Source organism: Gopherus flavomarginatus, chromosome 3, assembly GCF_025201925.1.
Source record: "Gopherus flavomarginatus isolate rGopFla2 chromosome 3, rGopFla2.mat.asm, whole genome shotgun sequence".
Lineage (NCBI taxonomy): Eukaryota > Metazoa > Chordata > Testudines > Testudinidae > Gopherus > Gopherus flavomarginatus.
The window spans coordinates 14,246,578-14,263,174 of NC_066619.1; the positions used below are offsets into that span (position 1 = coordinate 14,246,578).

Below are 16,597 nucleotides of genomic sequence, written 5' to 3' on the forward strand. Positions count from 1 at the left end.
CTCTTAACCTATAAGTGGTTTCTCCAAGTCAGGACTGAGGCAGGTAGAGTTTTCAAATGCACCTAAATTACTTTTGTGCCCTAGTTTTCAAAAGTGATGTAGGCACTTAGAAGCTTAAATCTGATTGAAAGTCAATGGGACTTAGGAATTTAAGAGCATTTAGGTGCTCTTAAAGATTTCATCCTGCATGTTTTACCTGCTGTGGGATAAATAGACAACTTCAATCTCATAACAGCACCTTTTGTGAGCATTAAATCAACAATAAAAAATGAACAAATCAATTAACATAAAGGTCTTTGCATTCTCCTTTCATCCTTATATATACTGGTTGGTGATTCTTTGGTTACATGCACAATGAAAATAAAAATCAAAGCCATCATCTGCCTTTTATGCATTTAATTGCAAGACTTATTATGGCACATTCTGTGCTGACTTACTATTTGGGCAATCCTGTAGATTTAAATCAGTGCAGAATCTGGCCTGTTTTGTATTACAATACGTACAAGAAAAATAGATCAGAATAGGATTAATTCCATTCTAAAACCACTAATATCCAATTGTTTAACAAAATACTTCAAGATAAGTAGCTATTGCAAATAATTATCTTTTGAAGTGAACAGTTAATATATTAATAACCCACTTCTCCTGATGTGGTTCATTAGTAATGTACTATAAAAATGGTAATTTATTACAGCATCAGTACCCTTTAAAAAGAGAGGCTTTGAACAACCCATAGTTCCTTTTCACGCTCAATTGCTGAAGTAGTCCTTGAGGTAGCTAAGCTTCATGCAGCAGTACAATATTAAAGGATGTTCAGTCTCTTTAGAAAAGTCAAGTCTTCATGCCCATGCACACTAGTGCAAAGGGAGAAGTTGGGACTGCCAGAAACCATTGTGACGTTGCACTCCATATGTTTTATGGAAATATGCTTCTGAGTGTGAATGTGATGTAACTGGAATATGCTTTATGCAAAAGGCCTCTTGTAAAGTATCATAACAAAGGTTAAACTACTGAATATATTCCTCCTATTTGTATGCATGTATCATTCTTGTATCTGAAGTTAGAAATATGAAGTATAACTCTGAGGTCCTATTGTAATTATGCAAAATGTGGGCCATTAATGGTGGTTTAGAATCTTGATGGCTCCCATTGACTAGGGCAAATGGCTGTAAATGGTTTATTTACCTGCAAGCCTTCCTGTGTACGTGTGGGCCAACCCAGAAAAAATGGAGACTAGGGGTCTTACAGTGATATGTGACCATGTCACATGATATTGGAATCCATCTTAATCCTTGTACTGTTCCATTGATGAGGTGGGGGTGGGGACAAGCACAGACAAAAGATTCCCACTTTGTGCCAAAGCTATAAATGGGGGTGGGACAGGACAAAAGGGGACTGCCAGTTATGAGAAAACCGCTGCTTACCACCCAAGATGTCTTCTGGATCTAACAAAGACTGGACCGGAGAAAGGATTAGGCCCAGACTAGGAAGGAGTCTTGTCTGTGAAAGAAGCTTTTTGGAACACCTTTGAGGGTGAGATATTACATGTAATCAGGTTCTTAATGTATTAGGCTTAGACTTGCGTGTTTTTGTTTTATTTTGCTTTGTTACTTTGTTCTGGCAGTTATTACTTGAAACTATTTAAATCCTACTTTTTATACTTAATAAAATCACATTTGTTTATTAATAAGCCCAGAGTAAGTGATTAATAGCTGGGGGAGCAAACAGCTGTGCATATCTCTCTATTGGGGGAAGGATAGCTCAATGGTTTGAGCATTGGTTTGCTAAACCCAGGGTTGTGAGTTCAATCCTTGAGGGATCCATTTAGGGATCTGGGGCAAAAATCTGTCTGGGGATTGATCCTGCTTTGATCAGGGGGTTGGACTAAATGATCTCCTGAGGTCCCTTCCTACCCTGATATTCTATGATCAGTGTTATAGAGGGCAAACAATTATGAATTTACCCTGTATAAGCTTTATACAGAGTAAAACAGATTTATTTAGGGTTTGGATCCCATTGCGGTCTGGGTGCTGGAGACAGGTAACCTGCTGAGCTGTTTTTAGATAAGTCTGCAGCTTCAGGAGCATGGCCCAGACCCTGGGTCTGTGTTGTAGCAGGCTAGTGTGTCTGGCTCAACAAGGCGGGGTTCTGGAGTCCCAAGCTGGCAAGGAAAACGGGCTCAGAGGTAATTTCAGCACATTAGGTGACAGTCCCAAGGTGATCTCTGTGGCCGAACCCATAACAGCTATAAGATGGAGTCAAGGGATAGCAGGATGCCTGAGGATCTGGACCTGTTGAGGCAACCATGAGGCTGACCTCCCTCAGTGTGTTTTCTAGATAAACAGATTATATGTGTCTGATCTTTGTATGTGATTTATAATCTTGCTATGGGAATAGCTGTGCTACAGTGACAATACAGTTTTGACTATTTCAGCATTTAATTTTGGACCACTTTACAATCCAGAAATGCTACAAAGTTTGCACAAATTAAAAACATGTAAAATTCAAAATTGCACATTTTGAATCCAATATTAATTTATATTCAATGTTGATTTAGAAACTTGGAATTTTGAAATACTTGAATTTTTCTCTGTGTGTGTGTGTGTGTGTGTGTGTGTGTGTGTGTGTGTGTGTGTGTGTGTGTGTATTTTATATATATATGTAAAAGACTACAGGCATTTTCATCTGAAATGGTCCTAATTTCAAGCACAATCTGCTGAAATTTCAAGAAATTACACAGTGTTCTAAAAAATTAAATAAAATACCAAGACATTTTTAATAGGACTACTTGTGTGTCAAGTTACTCATGCATAGATGTTTGGAGGACTGGGGCATAAATAAGGGTTTTAAAAGTCTGTGTAAAATCTGATTCCATTGAAGTCAGTGGCAAAGTTCTCACTGACTTTCACTGGGGTCAGGATTTAACCATCTAGCTTTAGGCACTCAGGACCAGATTTTAAAAAAATTTCAGCACCCAACAGTTGCCAGCGAGACCCTTTGCAGCCAGGTCTGCAAAAGCACTCAACAATCAGAGGACTGAAATCTTGTGAGAACATGGCAACTTATTTTGGGAGCTGATGTTTTCTTAGAATCTGTCCCTCCAGTTTTGAAAGTCTTGCCTTTGAAGTTTTAGAATTTCATTTCAGAGTTTTTAAACACCTTTTTAATTTAAAAAAATGAATTAAAAAAAAAAGTTTAATTTTTAAAGTGGTCAGATTTTGCCCTCCATTACACCCAAGCAACCTGGTTGTAATCTTATTGGCTTGTGTGGTTACAAATGAGGGAAGAACTGGGCCTAGAGCACTAGATGGAGATTTCTGTAAATATGAATAAATAAATTTAATTTAGAAACCTGCTGTAAGTGGGTAAAACCCAATTGAAATCAGTGTACCTGCTCACACCAGCACTGTGTATTCTGGTCTTTTCTTATTTTTCTTAAATACTTGTTGGGCTATGTTCAGTCCTAGTGTAAGACCACTGACTTCAGTTGAGTTAGGCTTACTAATATCAGAGCTGAATTTATATATGAATAGTTTTGCATGTGAATTGGGCTTTTGGCCCTAGGAGGTAGTGGAGTGTAGAAGGGAGATGGAGCAGAAAGAATGTGAACACAGTAGTACAACAGGGCAAACAGGAAGTGGTATATTTGGGAAGGAATTGGAGCATTGTTCTTACTCATTTTCACTGGATTCATATTTATGTTTATACACTGAGGGGGAAGGTTTGTGGAACCAGGAATGGCCGAGTACTAATCCCAATGATCATACTGACACCTTCTGTAACTTTGGGAAGTCACTCAGCACATCTCTGTGCTCCTTTCCTTCCCTGCCCTCCCAACAAATCTATACATTTGAGGATAATACTAGCCACATCACATGTTAAGCAGGTGATGCCTCACACATACACATGGTAAACTAGTTGAGGTGTGGAGAAGGCTTTGAAGAGTTAAAGCATTATATAAGTGTCAAGTATTACTCGTTAGCTCTTGTATGCCCATTGATTTCCCTTAGTTATGTAATTAAAGAATGTATTATCCAGCAGCGCATTTAGTGAGTTGTATTTATTTCACGTATTCGACCCTACATATATTTGTTGGTGGTGAAGAAGGCTGATGACAATGATTTGTACTTCTGTAGTGCTGTTTGGTCAGCTGTTGATCACAAAGGTGAGTAAAATGGTTTAGCAAGAGGGGGTTACCCTTATCCCCCATTTTACAGCTGGAGGTGACTGAAGAACAGAAAGATTGTTACTTTTCCAAGGTCATACAGAGTCATTTGCAGAGTTAGGAGTAGGAGCTAGCTTTCCTGAGTCACAGCCCCATGCTCAGCCTACTAGACCACGGTCGTCTCTGCTGAGGAGAGTTGTTTAATTCAGCAGCAGCTCTTCTCTTTGGGACAGTATCCTGAGCACTTGTCCTAATTTGCTCTTGGGATTTGTAGTGCAGGAGATACCTGGCTAATGCCAAGTTATACTGTGTGTCTCAAAAAAAATAGGCTACAGCCCTAAGTGTCATTTTAAATATATATATATATTTATGCCTCATTTTTTCAGCCTTGTACTGAACTAGATTTTAAAAGATTTGTTTATCTTGGATGGTTGTTGATCCAATGAAAAATTAATACCAAGATGCTTTTAGTTGAATGGAAAAGAAGTCAAAACAAAGCACTTTATGCACTCTTATCTACATTGCAGCTTATTGATCTTTCCATTCCATTCAGCAATCCCCTCCTTGCTGCCCAGCCCGGCTTCCTGTTACTCATCACAAAGCAATGTGGTTTATTGACAAGTTACTTGTTGAAATGATTAAACATAATTAAATAAAATAAAGGCCTTGTTAACTAAAAGATAAAGTGATCTTTAACTATGCTGTTCCCCCCCCCCATACCTTTGAAGTCTTTCCTAACTCATTGATTAGTTTAATTTACTAGCATAGAATAGGATCATTTGCTCTTCCCCTCCCACCCAGACAATGGTCAAAGTGTAGGTGCGGGGACTTAGCATTGATTAACAAACAGTACTGAGGGAAGAAGCCAAAGTATTATGGTACATTGAGAAGTATTTTCTCTTCTATAAATGTGCTGACAAAGATGGGGTCAAGGACAGTTAAACCACAGAATCTAAGTCAGGCCCAGAATTGCCCTCTGCTAATAAGCTCCTTGCCTTCAGTAGATTGCAGGACCCTAAGCTCCTTTCTGCTGTGAGAGAGAGATCATAGACTATCAGGGTTGGAAGGGACCTCAGGAGGTCATCTAGTCCAACCCCCTACTCAAAGCAGGACCAATCCCCAACTAAATCATCCCAGCTAGGGCTTTGTCAAGCCTGACCTTAACAACCTCAAAGGAAAGAGATTCTACCACCTCCCTAGGTAACCCATGGATGGAAGCAAATAAAAGTAAAACCAGGCAGAAAAGGCCCCGCGGGAGCAGATATGGGTGTGCAGCACCAACAAAGCAGGGGCTGTCTCTCCCAGAATCACCTCAAGCCAGCTGTGCATGGTCAGGACTTCACAGCCCTGGAGCTGTGTTTGGGAAGGATGAAGAACCCTTACTCTTCGTTGCATTCCCTTCCCAAACCAGTGGGGATACTACCAGCAAGCACAGTAGGAGCTAGTACTCCACAGAGCACTGCTTTTGCAACATTACTATTATTAACCAAGCACCATATCCTCCTGGGGGGGTAGGGGGAGGAACCATGGGCAGAGGGTTCTGTGTTCCCCTCAAGTAGTCCCCAGCTAGTGCTCTCCTTAGTAAGAAGCATTGTATGTATTTAGATGGAATAAAGGGCCCAAAGAGTCAAAGGTGTTAACACAACTCTTAACTGTCCAACTTTAAGCAGTTGTAAAACAAGATTCGGGGGAGGGTTGGTATACAGAGAACTCAGCTTGCAACCACACCATTAAAAATCCTCTAAAACCTTTTGTTAAAGATGCAATACATAAGATTAGAGATACAGAAAAGGAAAAACAGTTGAAGTACTTAAAATGTAAATGATTGTCAGGCTTTCATTTTAAAAACATCTCGTGCCTTTTAGCTGAAGAGAATTTGTAGACGGAAACCAGGGTGTTTACCAGTCTTTTAGATAGTCATAACTGTGCTGTTTGGGGAAGAGAGAACAGTTTTGTTCAGAGGGGCTAGAGCAGTTGTTAAATCCTAGCAGAAGAATGAAAAGAACTGTGAAGATAGAAAATGCAGCTTCTGTATCTGGTGTTGATTCTCATTTGCAAACACTGCTGAGAAACACAGGCACAGTGCACAGTCTGATCAGCTACTCTGAGACGTGGCAAACTTGTAGCTGCATCAGGTTGTTTAGGGCATTGCATTTAGCATCCCCTTTCTGGTCACAGGCTTACAGCAGTGTTGCAAAATATGCAGTTTTGCCTGCTAAGCCAGACTCTTATTAGAGATAAAGAACAAGGCAAGTGATAAGAAGGAGCTATAAGGTGGGGAAGGAAGAGAACACACATGGAGAGGGAGGGATGTGACAAACTCTCACATCCCCCGTGGTAGTTGGGATTTAGCCAGAGGATGCAGCGGTTTCAGTGTCATATGATGCCCTCTCTCTGGCCCGGTCTGGACATCTCTCAGATTAGGATGATGAAGGCCTGCGGTCCTAGGAGATGGTGGTAGCAGCAGTGATGGTGAAGCTTGCTCCTTTTCCATCTTTCAGTCAGCCAGCATCACAGCCAGCCTTTCCCCTCAAAGTCTCTTTCTGAGGACCTGAAAAGGGGAGTGATGGGCAGAATAGCCCATCCTCTCATTATTTAGTCCATCAATTAGGCCTAATTTCTAACACCATTGGTCCATTGATTTCTGGTCCCATAAGTCTCTTGTTTACCAGGCATGATTTTAACATAATCCTTATATCAGTAGGCCTTTTCGTTTGAAGTGTCTCTCTTCTGCATCTTTTCCCATCAAGATTTATCATCGGTTAGTGTGACACTTCATAAGCTTTCTCACATTTGAGTTACAATTTGTTGCTCAGAATTATTACGAGGGAAATACAGACACAGCTTCCAAACTTAGTAGATCCCCAAGGGTTTGCAGAGAATTTGGCTGCCCCTTGACTGCAAGAGCAATGATTTAGGATATCTATACGTATTGTATTTAAAATGCTGAGGACACTTCATTTGAATTGTGGGCATGGAGGGGTTGGGGAGAAAACATGGCAGTAGCAGTAAACAGAAAAAGGGAAGGCTTAGTCATTGAATGTAACTGACTTTACCTGGTATCCATTGAAAACGTTAGCACGTGGGTTTCCAGCACCTGGATTCCTTCTTACTAAGAAACATTCCAAACCAGAGAAAAATTTTAGAGTGGATGGCACTAGCTTGTTCCCTTCTCAGTCACCTGCTGCATTTAAAAAGCAGGTCAGCTCGAGTGAAACCCAGCAGTTGAATATCTACCTTGACAAGAGAAGGGTAGGTGGTATTTTTCACATCTGTAAAGGAGGGAACACATAGAGTTCTGAGGCCATGTGGGTGTTTGCCTGGTGTTTTATAGTTTGATTCTAAGAGTTTGGATAAGTTACAAGACATCCATTCAGCCCCTGCAAAGTCACTTTAGGGTTTTCTCTTTGTTATCCTTAAATCTTGTTGTCAAGTATGGGAATATCGCTAAGTCTAGTTGGAAATGCTGTGGCTAGATGTTCTGCTGTCAGCCAACTGTTCTGCACAGACTGTGGGACATATTTTGAGACTTAATGGGTGTGGCTTCACTGCAGAAGTAACTGGTGATCAGCAACCTGGTCTGAACATCAGGTTAGCCTAGCCCAAGTGAGACCAGCCATACCTGAGTTACTGTGCCCTGCTTGGTACTGCAACCCCTGTCCTCAATGTATGTTGTTAGGATGTCTGGGAACGTATCCCATGGTTCTTTGTGCAGCAGTAAGCTGAGGTGCTTTATGATTCTTTCCCAGTGAATTGTGGGATAATTCAGAACTTGACTTTTCTTTGGGACACACAGGGGAAATTATAGGACTATCAGCAGTCTGGTGGTTTGGCCTGCATCCTCACTGCAAAGTGGGCACATCAAAGGTTATGTCTGAACATCACCCCCTTGGGATGAATGCAGGCATCTCACTGACCTCAGACATCATTCCCTAGGCAACAGCAGGCCCCTGTCTGGCTCTGGGGCCAGCCCTCTGGCTGGCTGTCATAGCAATTCCACCCCATCCAGGGGATATAAGACAGTCCAAAATGAAGGAAGAGAGTTCTTCTTGAGGGATGGTCCCTATGTGGATTTCAAACATGGAGGCGTATGCCAGCATGTCTGATCTCAGAGGGCTCAGGCTGGCAGTGCTCTTAAGCTGTTTTCCAGCACCTAACCCACTGTCCTGGGCTGGGAGCTCTAGCTCGGCTTCTTTCAGACTGCCTCCCCCACTGGCCTGAGTTCCTCCCTTCTAAGGGCCCTCCCCCAGGCCAGACAAGCTGCACAGGTGCAGCAAGGGTTGGGGCTGATTGTGACCGCAGGTGCTCTTTAACCTCTGGTTGACTGGGAGAGGGATATCTGCCGCACCATAAGATGTTACCAGCCCAAAGTGAAAGTGGTAATCAGGCTTTAGCCTGCTGGGCCAGCTAGCATGGGTAAAAGCACCACCTCAAACAGTTTGAGAGGTTTTCCTGTGTGGAGAGGGGTTAGGAGCAACACCCAAATAAGAACCCGAGTTAATTCTGCAGTGAAGACTTACCCTAAATGCGGGCTTGGACACTAGGCATGTACTTGAGAACCTAGATGTAGCCAGGCTAAAGTACTGTCATTGCAGGTGAAGGGGCAGGTCGGCACCCGGTGTAAATTGTATTCAGTAGAGCTATCATAACATACACCAGCTGAGGATCTGCACCAACAGGATTTCTAGCGTCCACAGCTCTGCTTCCTCAGGCGAAATGTGGACAGTTGGCTTTCCAAAACAAAGTCACAACATGAGAAAGCACCTGGCTGAGGAAGCATCCCAGCATGACATGTGGCTCCTTTCTTTGTTTTGTAATCATTTCTCAGATAAACTCAGCTTGAGGTGGGTGACCTAAACCCCTTATATTAGTAACTAAGCCATGTCAGAGTAAGAGAGAATTAAATGTGAGTTTGCATAGAAATCTGTTTTGAATTCCTAGCCAAGTACATCCTTTGTGAGGCGATGTATTGGTATGGGAGGTGGGGGGAACACAAGATTTCTCTTTTTGCTTTGGAGTCTGTTCCAAAAAAGTCCTTGCGGTGGGTGAAATTCACCCCGCACAAAAGAAATATGCAAGGCCTAGGCACCAGGTAAGGCCTAGTTATCTGTTGGCTCCCTGTTGCAGTCATATACAATAAACATAACTCAAACTGGTGATAAGTATCAATAAAAATATGCATTGATTTTAAAATTCTCTTATTTATTTATCAGGGCTCAAGTAGAGTGTATTTGAATGAATTTCCCAGTTCTTCTTTAAGATTTGAATTGGCTGGTTATTTGTTTTAAATCTGTGCTTACTCAGTCTTTGCCTGCAATCACATCGTGAACCTGATAGGTTCTTTCTAAGGTGCTGATTACTGCTGCTCCCAGTGACTTCAGTGGGAGCTGCTGGGTGCTAAGTATTTTTGAGCATTCACTTGTTAAAGCACTGAAATGTGTACCTAGGAACTTAATTTAGGTACTTGTTTAAAAAATTTTAGGAGTGTTAATTAATGGCAGTTAACTCATGCAATTAACTCAAAAAATTAATTAAAAAAAATTAATCGTGATTAATCGTAGTTTAATCTCACTGTTAATAGAATACCAATTGAAATTTATTAAATATGTTTGGATATCTTTCTACATTTTCAAATATATTGATTTCAATTACAACACAGAATACGAAGTGTACAGTGCTCACTTTATATTATTATTTTTATTGCAAATATTTGCATTGTAAAAATGATAAACAAAAGAAATAGTATTTTTCAGTTCACCTCATACAAGTACTGTAGTGCAATCTCTGTCGTGAAAGTGTAACTTACAAATGTAGATTTTGTTTATTTTGTTTTTGAGTGCAGTTATGTAACAATGTTAAACTTTGGAGCCTACAAGTCCACTCAGTCTTACTTCTTGTTCCACCAATCACTAAGAGAAACAAGTTTGTTTACATTTGAGACATAATGCTGCCCGCTTCTTATTTACAATGTCACCTGAAAGTGAGAACAGGTGTTCATATGGCACTTTTGTAGCCGGCATTGCAAGGAATTTACATGCCAGATATGCTAAACATTTGTATGCCTCTTCATGCTTCCGCCACCATTCCAGAAGATATGCTTCCATGCTGATGATACTCGTTTAAAACAATAGTGTGTTTAATTAAATTTGGCACTGAACTTGCTGGGGGAGAATTGTATATCTTCTGCTCTGTTTTACATGCATTCTGCCATATATTCATGTTATAGCAGTCTCGGATGATGACCCAGCACAAGTTGTTCATTTTAAGAACACTTTCACTGCAGATTTGACAAATGCAAAAAAGGTACCAATATGAGATTTCTAAAGATAGCTACAACACTCAAAGCTGAACTGGCTTCCAAAATCTGAGTGGGACGAGCATGATATCAGAACCCGAACCACCAAAAAAAGAAAATCAACTGTCTGCTTGCAATATCTGACTCAGATGATGAAAATTTATATGTGTTGGTCCACTCTGCTTTGGATGGTTATCAAGCAGAACCCATTATCAGCATGGATGCATGTCCTCTGGAACAGTGGTCAAAGCATGAAGGGATATACGAATTTTTACTGCATCTGGCATGTAAATATCTTGCAATTATCTCTGCAAATGTAAACAAACTTGTTTGTCTGAGCGATTGGCTAAACAGGAAGTAGGAAAGAGTGGACTGGTAGGCTCTAAAGTTTTATATTGTTTAATTTTTTAACGCTTTTTTGTACATAATTCTACACATACAAGTTCAACTTTCATGATATAGAGATTGCACTACAGTACTTACGAGGTGAACTAAAATACTAATTTAAAATTTTTTACAATGGATGTATTTATAATAAAAAATTATGAAACTAGCACTGTACGCTTTGTATTCTGTGTTGTAATTGAAATCAATATATTTGAAAACGTAGAAAATATCCAAAAATATTTAAATAAATGGTATTCTATTTTTAACAGCACAATTAATCGTGATTAATTTAATTGCTTGACAGCCCTTAAAAATTATATGTATCAGTGGGAAATGCTATTTATTATTAAACAAATTACATGAACAATCTCCAATGGTGATGGAAGTAGGATTCACTGTTAGGTCAAAAGTTTGTTGCAGATAAGCATTTCCAGCTCACAGTAACTTCACTGGGTGTTTTCCATACATAGTGCTGTAACCATCAGTGCAAAATTCCACAGCTACCCATTTACACTGCTAACCAAGGACCAAATTCTGCTATTAGCATGAATGTGTTAATCTTACATGTGGTGAAGGGACCCTGGTTCCATTGAAGTCAATGGCAAGATTCCTATTGACTTCCATGGGGCAAGGATTTCACCGTAGGGGTCAGAAAGGAAAGAGCAAACTCAGGGTACTTTGTTTAATCCCTGCCTACTATCTGAAATTCCACGAACATCCTGGAATAGCTTGCTGTCTCTGCTAAAATGATAAGCATGAAATAGTTACCGGTGTGGTGATATAGGTTGCAATAATTAGGGTTCAGAGTCAGGAATGTGTAGTTATTCACAGTACTTTTCTAACACTCAGCCTGTCTGGCTGTTTGCACTGAACAAGGTACCTCTAAGTCAATTTCACACTTAAAAGGTTTCCATTTACCCTAAGGACTAGAAAATGTTTTAAAATGAACACTTGTGTTCTACAGGAATGGAATACTCAGTAGAAGATGGGAGAACTTGTAGGTTTATTATATGCAAGTGACACTTGATTAACTGAGATGTGAATTGATTTTTATTTAGGCAGGTTGTTTTTGTTAATACGTGTTAAGCTTAAATGCTTGAAAAACAGTTAGGAGAAAAGAGGATACATGAGACTTCCAAGGAATCCTCCAGAATAACTAGGGAAGACAAGACTTGACAATACTGATATTTTGTAGGAAAAAAGAAGCAGAAAGAAAATAAAATAGTTTAGGGGTAAAAAGCTCTTTCATGCCTTTTTTATGCATGACAAAGCAGCAATAATACAAATATGGGACACACATCAATTTTTGTCTTTTTCTTTGCAACTCATCTTTAATAATCTGAGACTATTAGTGTTTTCAGCACCTTGGCACTTTCTCTTTCAATGGTGTGCCCATTCTTTGCAGCTTTTAATAAGGATGCTCGGTCCTGTGGGAATATTATTACTATTTGTTTGTATTCCCATAGCACCTAGGAGCCCTGGTCATGCATCAGGACCATTGTGTGCTAGGTGAAAACACATTTAAACAAAAATGGCATGTGCCCCAAAGTGATTATAATCTAGGTTTTGCATTTATTGCACGTTTCATCTGAAGATCACTAAGCAATTAGTTAATCCTCACAATGCGCCTCAGAGATGAGTTGTTGTGTCCCCATTTTACAAAAAGGGTTAAACCAAGGCACAGAGAGGTGAAGTGACCTGCTCAAGGCCAGACAGTGAACCAGTATCAGAGCCAGGATAAGAACCTACAACTCTTGACTCCATATTCCAAGTCCCTAGATCATGAATCAATAACCATACAGATAGACTTAATTGGCAACAATGTGTGATGATGATTAATTACTATTTTATAACCAGGTTGAAAGGATCACCCGTAGCTTTGAAAATGTAAAGTGGCTTCCTGCAACAAGCAGCTTAGTTTTCAGAAGTCCAGCATCCGTACAAACACACAATCTTGCTGAGAAGATTTATCCCCGTTTTCTTTCTCTTTAGGGAATTAGATTATGCCATGTTGCGGCGGCTGGAGAAGAGGATTTTGGTTGACCTCCCAAATAAAGAGGCACGACAGGCTATGATTCAGCACTGGCTGCCCCCAGTGAGCAACAGTGGAGGAGTGGAGCTGAGAACTGAGCTGGAGTACAGTTTGCTGGGTCAGGTGAGAGGACAGCAAAGCAGGTGCAATTCATCACTGGCAACTCAGACACCTGAAGTTTTTCAGCGAGGGAATTGTGAGAATGTAGTGAGCCTGATTCTGCTCTCATTGAAACAGGTGTGAACTATACATGCTACAAGTAGCATCTGTAAACATGATAGCCGAGGGAATGAGAATAAAGCTCACATTATGAAGGTGAATGATTGAACGTGGGTAAGATGGGAGGCTTAGGGACTCTTCCTACGAGGGGACATCAATGAGAGCTGAAGGTATTGAACTTGTCTCAGTAGGTGAAAGCACCAGGTTCGCATGACTCAACTTGGAAGTCAAAGATGTATTTTGATGCCGGTATAGTCACCTTTTCACTGCTTCAGATGTAAACATAGAAAAAAATTACAACTGTATACCTCCAGCCCTTCCTAACACCACAGTGGGGTCTTTCGGTTTATAGTGGAGATGAGCATGGTACAGCACTCTGCTGAGTAGGAAGAATTTGTCATGGACACTAGTGCAGTATGAAAGAGCATCAATAAAGTGAAAAGGCTCACCAGGGCATCAATTTCCAAGAGCTCAGATATTTTCCTTACAGAGCCTGAATTCAGGCTGTTGTCACCTATAACCTCTGCTGAGAGTAGCTAATACTTGCTCAGCTGACCATGGCTTAGTTCTGTTCATAGATACATACAGAATATTTCAGTTTCTATTTCAAAAACACTTTGTCTATGAAACTGAAACATAATTCTTACTATTTAACAACTACAGTGCACTAGAACTCCAAACATAAGGTTGTAGAATCAGCTGTCGATTCTCGTGAGCCTTTGGCCCTGTCCTCGCTGGGCAGAACAGTGCTATCTGTGTTACAGCAAGCCCCATTCTTATCCAACTGTCGCATGATTATCAGCTCAATCACTGGCTGGAACGAGAACCTCATTATGTACAGCTTGGTACAAGCTAGACCATGCTATGCACTCAGGATGGTTGGGTTTTCATTTAAAGATGATTACACAGGGCTAGGATTTTTTAAATTAAAGGCAAGTGGTTATTTGGGCACATGCCTTGCCATTTGAGTGCCTAGGGTGCGCACAAATATGAGATTTGTATTTTTGCTATGTATGTGTGTGTGTGAAGTAGACACGCATTGAAGGAGGTGTGCGGTTGCACATGCCAAAGGACTTGTCTACACACAAATTTGCACCAAAACTGCTTTTATTTCACACTTGTTATTTTTGTGTGTGGACACACTTTAGTTTGGATTAAGAGTGGCCTAGCTAAATGGAAGCAGGATGCTCTTAACCCAAAATAAGAGTATTCACATTCAGACTTGCAAAAGATGGGATGCAAAACAAGTTATTTTTTGCAGAGCAGCCCTGATGTTGAAAATCTGTGGTTGAAAACCATTGGTGGTGTTTGTATCTCAGTAGGGCCTAGAGGCCCATTTTACTAGGCACTGGACAGAAACATAGAGCCCATTAAAGCCAGTGAAGGCTCTCATTGACTTCAGAGGGCTTTGGATCAGGTCCAGAATGAGTTTACAGTCAAGATAGGTAAGACAGAAAGGGTGGGAAACAGGCACAGAGAGTTGAAGATTTTATTTTACCTGCAGAAGACTTTCCTTAAAAAGCCAAGTGCCTGATTTGCTAACACCTGCATAAAGCAACTCTGCATTCAAAGCAAGAATGAAGTAACATGAGAGCGTATACACATCACGTGCAATGATTTGTAATGCTGTGAATTGTGATCTTTATTAGGAGACAGAAGGGTACTCTGGCTCTGACGTTAAACTGGTCTGCAAGGAAGCAGCTATGCGGCCAGTGAGGAAAATCTTCAATGCTCTTGAAAATCATCAGCCAGGTACAATAGCTCTCATAGAGAACCCTATGTGACAAATGCTGATCTGTCATTGTAACACTAGGTATTATATATTCACATACCAGTAGGTGGAGTTCTCTTATTTGCTTAGAAAAGTTTTAAACTGTATGTTTGTAAAAACCTAATTAAGCCAACGTTTACATAACTCAGGTCATCTGTTGAAGCTGTCAATTTCTGTGCACTGAACACAATAAGAACCATGTTCTCTCCTGCTATATTCAATTTTCTGCTTAGTGTATTAACCGTTAAGTACGTTGCATTATGCACTGGCTTAAAAAGAGCATCTCTTAGCACTGATCAACATCTCATTCACTTTCAGCATTTGGTCAATTTTCTCTCTCCAGGTAGCAGTAATTTACCCGAACTCCGGCTGGATACGGTCACAACAGCAGATTTCCTGGATGTGATTGCTCACACCAAGCCATCAGCCAAGAATTTAAGTCAGAAGTACATAGCCTGGCAGAGAGATTTTGAATCTGTTTGAAATGGCTTTAGACTTTGAAATCAAAGATACTCACTATCCAAAAAGGCATCTGCGATTGGGGTTCAGCTACAGATAGAGGGAGTGAACTATGATGGAAAAGGAATTACTTTCTTTTTTTTTTCTCCCAGAAAACTGAAGAGAATCTGTACTTCCAAACCTGAAAGGTGCATTTTTAATTTACCATGTTCAATGACAATTAGAAATTGTTATTCTTCATGGAAAAGTAATGTCTACAGTGAATATGCAATGAAGATTCTAGCACTAATTTTATGCATAAAGCCTTATAAATTGATCAGTCTTGCACAATCTTTATTCATTGCAAATGATTTTCACTTCTTAGGGGAAGAGGAGCAAGAGTAGAAAGCTTATGTCAGGAATAGCAAGAAGATTAGGGTGTTCACAGTACTCAAACTAATGCATCACAACCAGTCTAGCATTTGCTAGCAAGGACCTGTGCGATTGCCAATGAAGCATAAGAGACTTTTTTTTTTTTAAACCCGTCTGGGATTAAACTCAACATTTTATTATTGCCTGATAGTCATGGTCAAGTTGGTGCAGTTTTGGTCCGGGATATAACTTGTTCATGTATCGATGTCCTGATGTGTTTTATCCATCCCATTCAATTTGGTTTTGGGTTATTTTTTTACCCAACTAGCACTAATGTCATTTGCTTTTAATAGGGTGCTGTAGTGCTCATAAGTATATTACTTGTTGAGGAATCAGCGCCTAATTTAAATTACATATTACTTACTTATTAGCTGAGCTCCAATGAAACAAAGCATTTATTCTGTTCTTAATAGTCTTTCATCCTTCCTTTTTGGTCTTTTTTGCTGTTCATAAACAGCAATGCTAACTGGTATGTTTAGATGCCAGGATTTTTTAGGTGTTTACCAAGATGGAAGATGCACATGCTGAAGTGGAATTGTAAGCAGATGACAACTGAGGTGATGTATGGGGTGAGGAATATTTGTGAAGCTAGCGACACTGGAGGATGAAGAATGTTATGGTCTGTTGCTACTTATTTATTAGATTTTCAGTTTAAAGCTTAATAAGGCATCCTAGGCAACTGAGACAAAATTCTTTCGTTATAGAGCTACTTTAAGGTGGGTGCAAAATTGGTTGGAAGACCATTCCCAGAGAGTAATTATCGGTGGCTCACAGTCATGGTGGAAGGGCATAACGAGCAGGGCCGATGAGAGGTGGGAGGAAACCAGTACAAATTACTGGGGCCTGGCAGTCCAGAAT

At 40.2% G+C, this 16,597-nt stretch overlaps 1 protein-coding gene across 1 annotated transcript in view; it reads left to right on the plus strand.

The window, feature by feature from the left end:
- The window catches only part of KATNAL2 (katanin catalytic subunit A1 like 2), a 62,667-nt gene extending 46,070 nt beyond the window's left edge, over positions 1–16,597 (plus strand). The window contains exons 14-16 of the mRNA XM_050944806.1: positions 12,840–13,002; positions 14,748–14,850; positions 15,213–16,597. Coding sequence (XP_050800763.1) covers positions 12,840–13,002; positions 14,748–14,850; positions 15,213–15,352 — 406 coding nt within the window. The 3' untranslated portion in view covers positions 15,353–16,597. The remainder of the gene's footprint in view (positions 1–12,839; positions 13,003–14,747; positions 14,851–15,212) is intronic.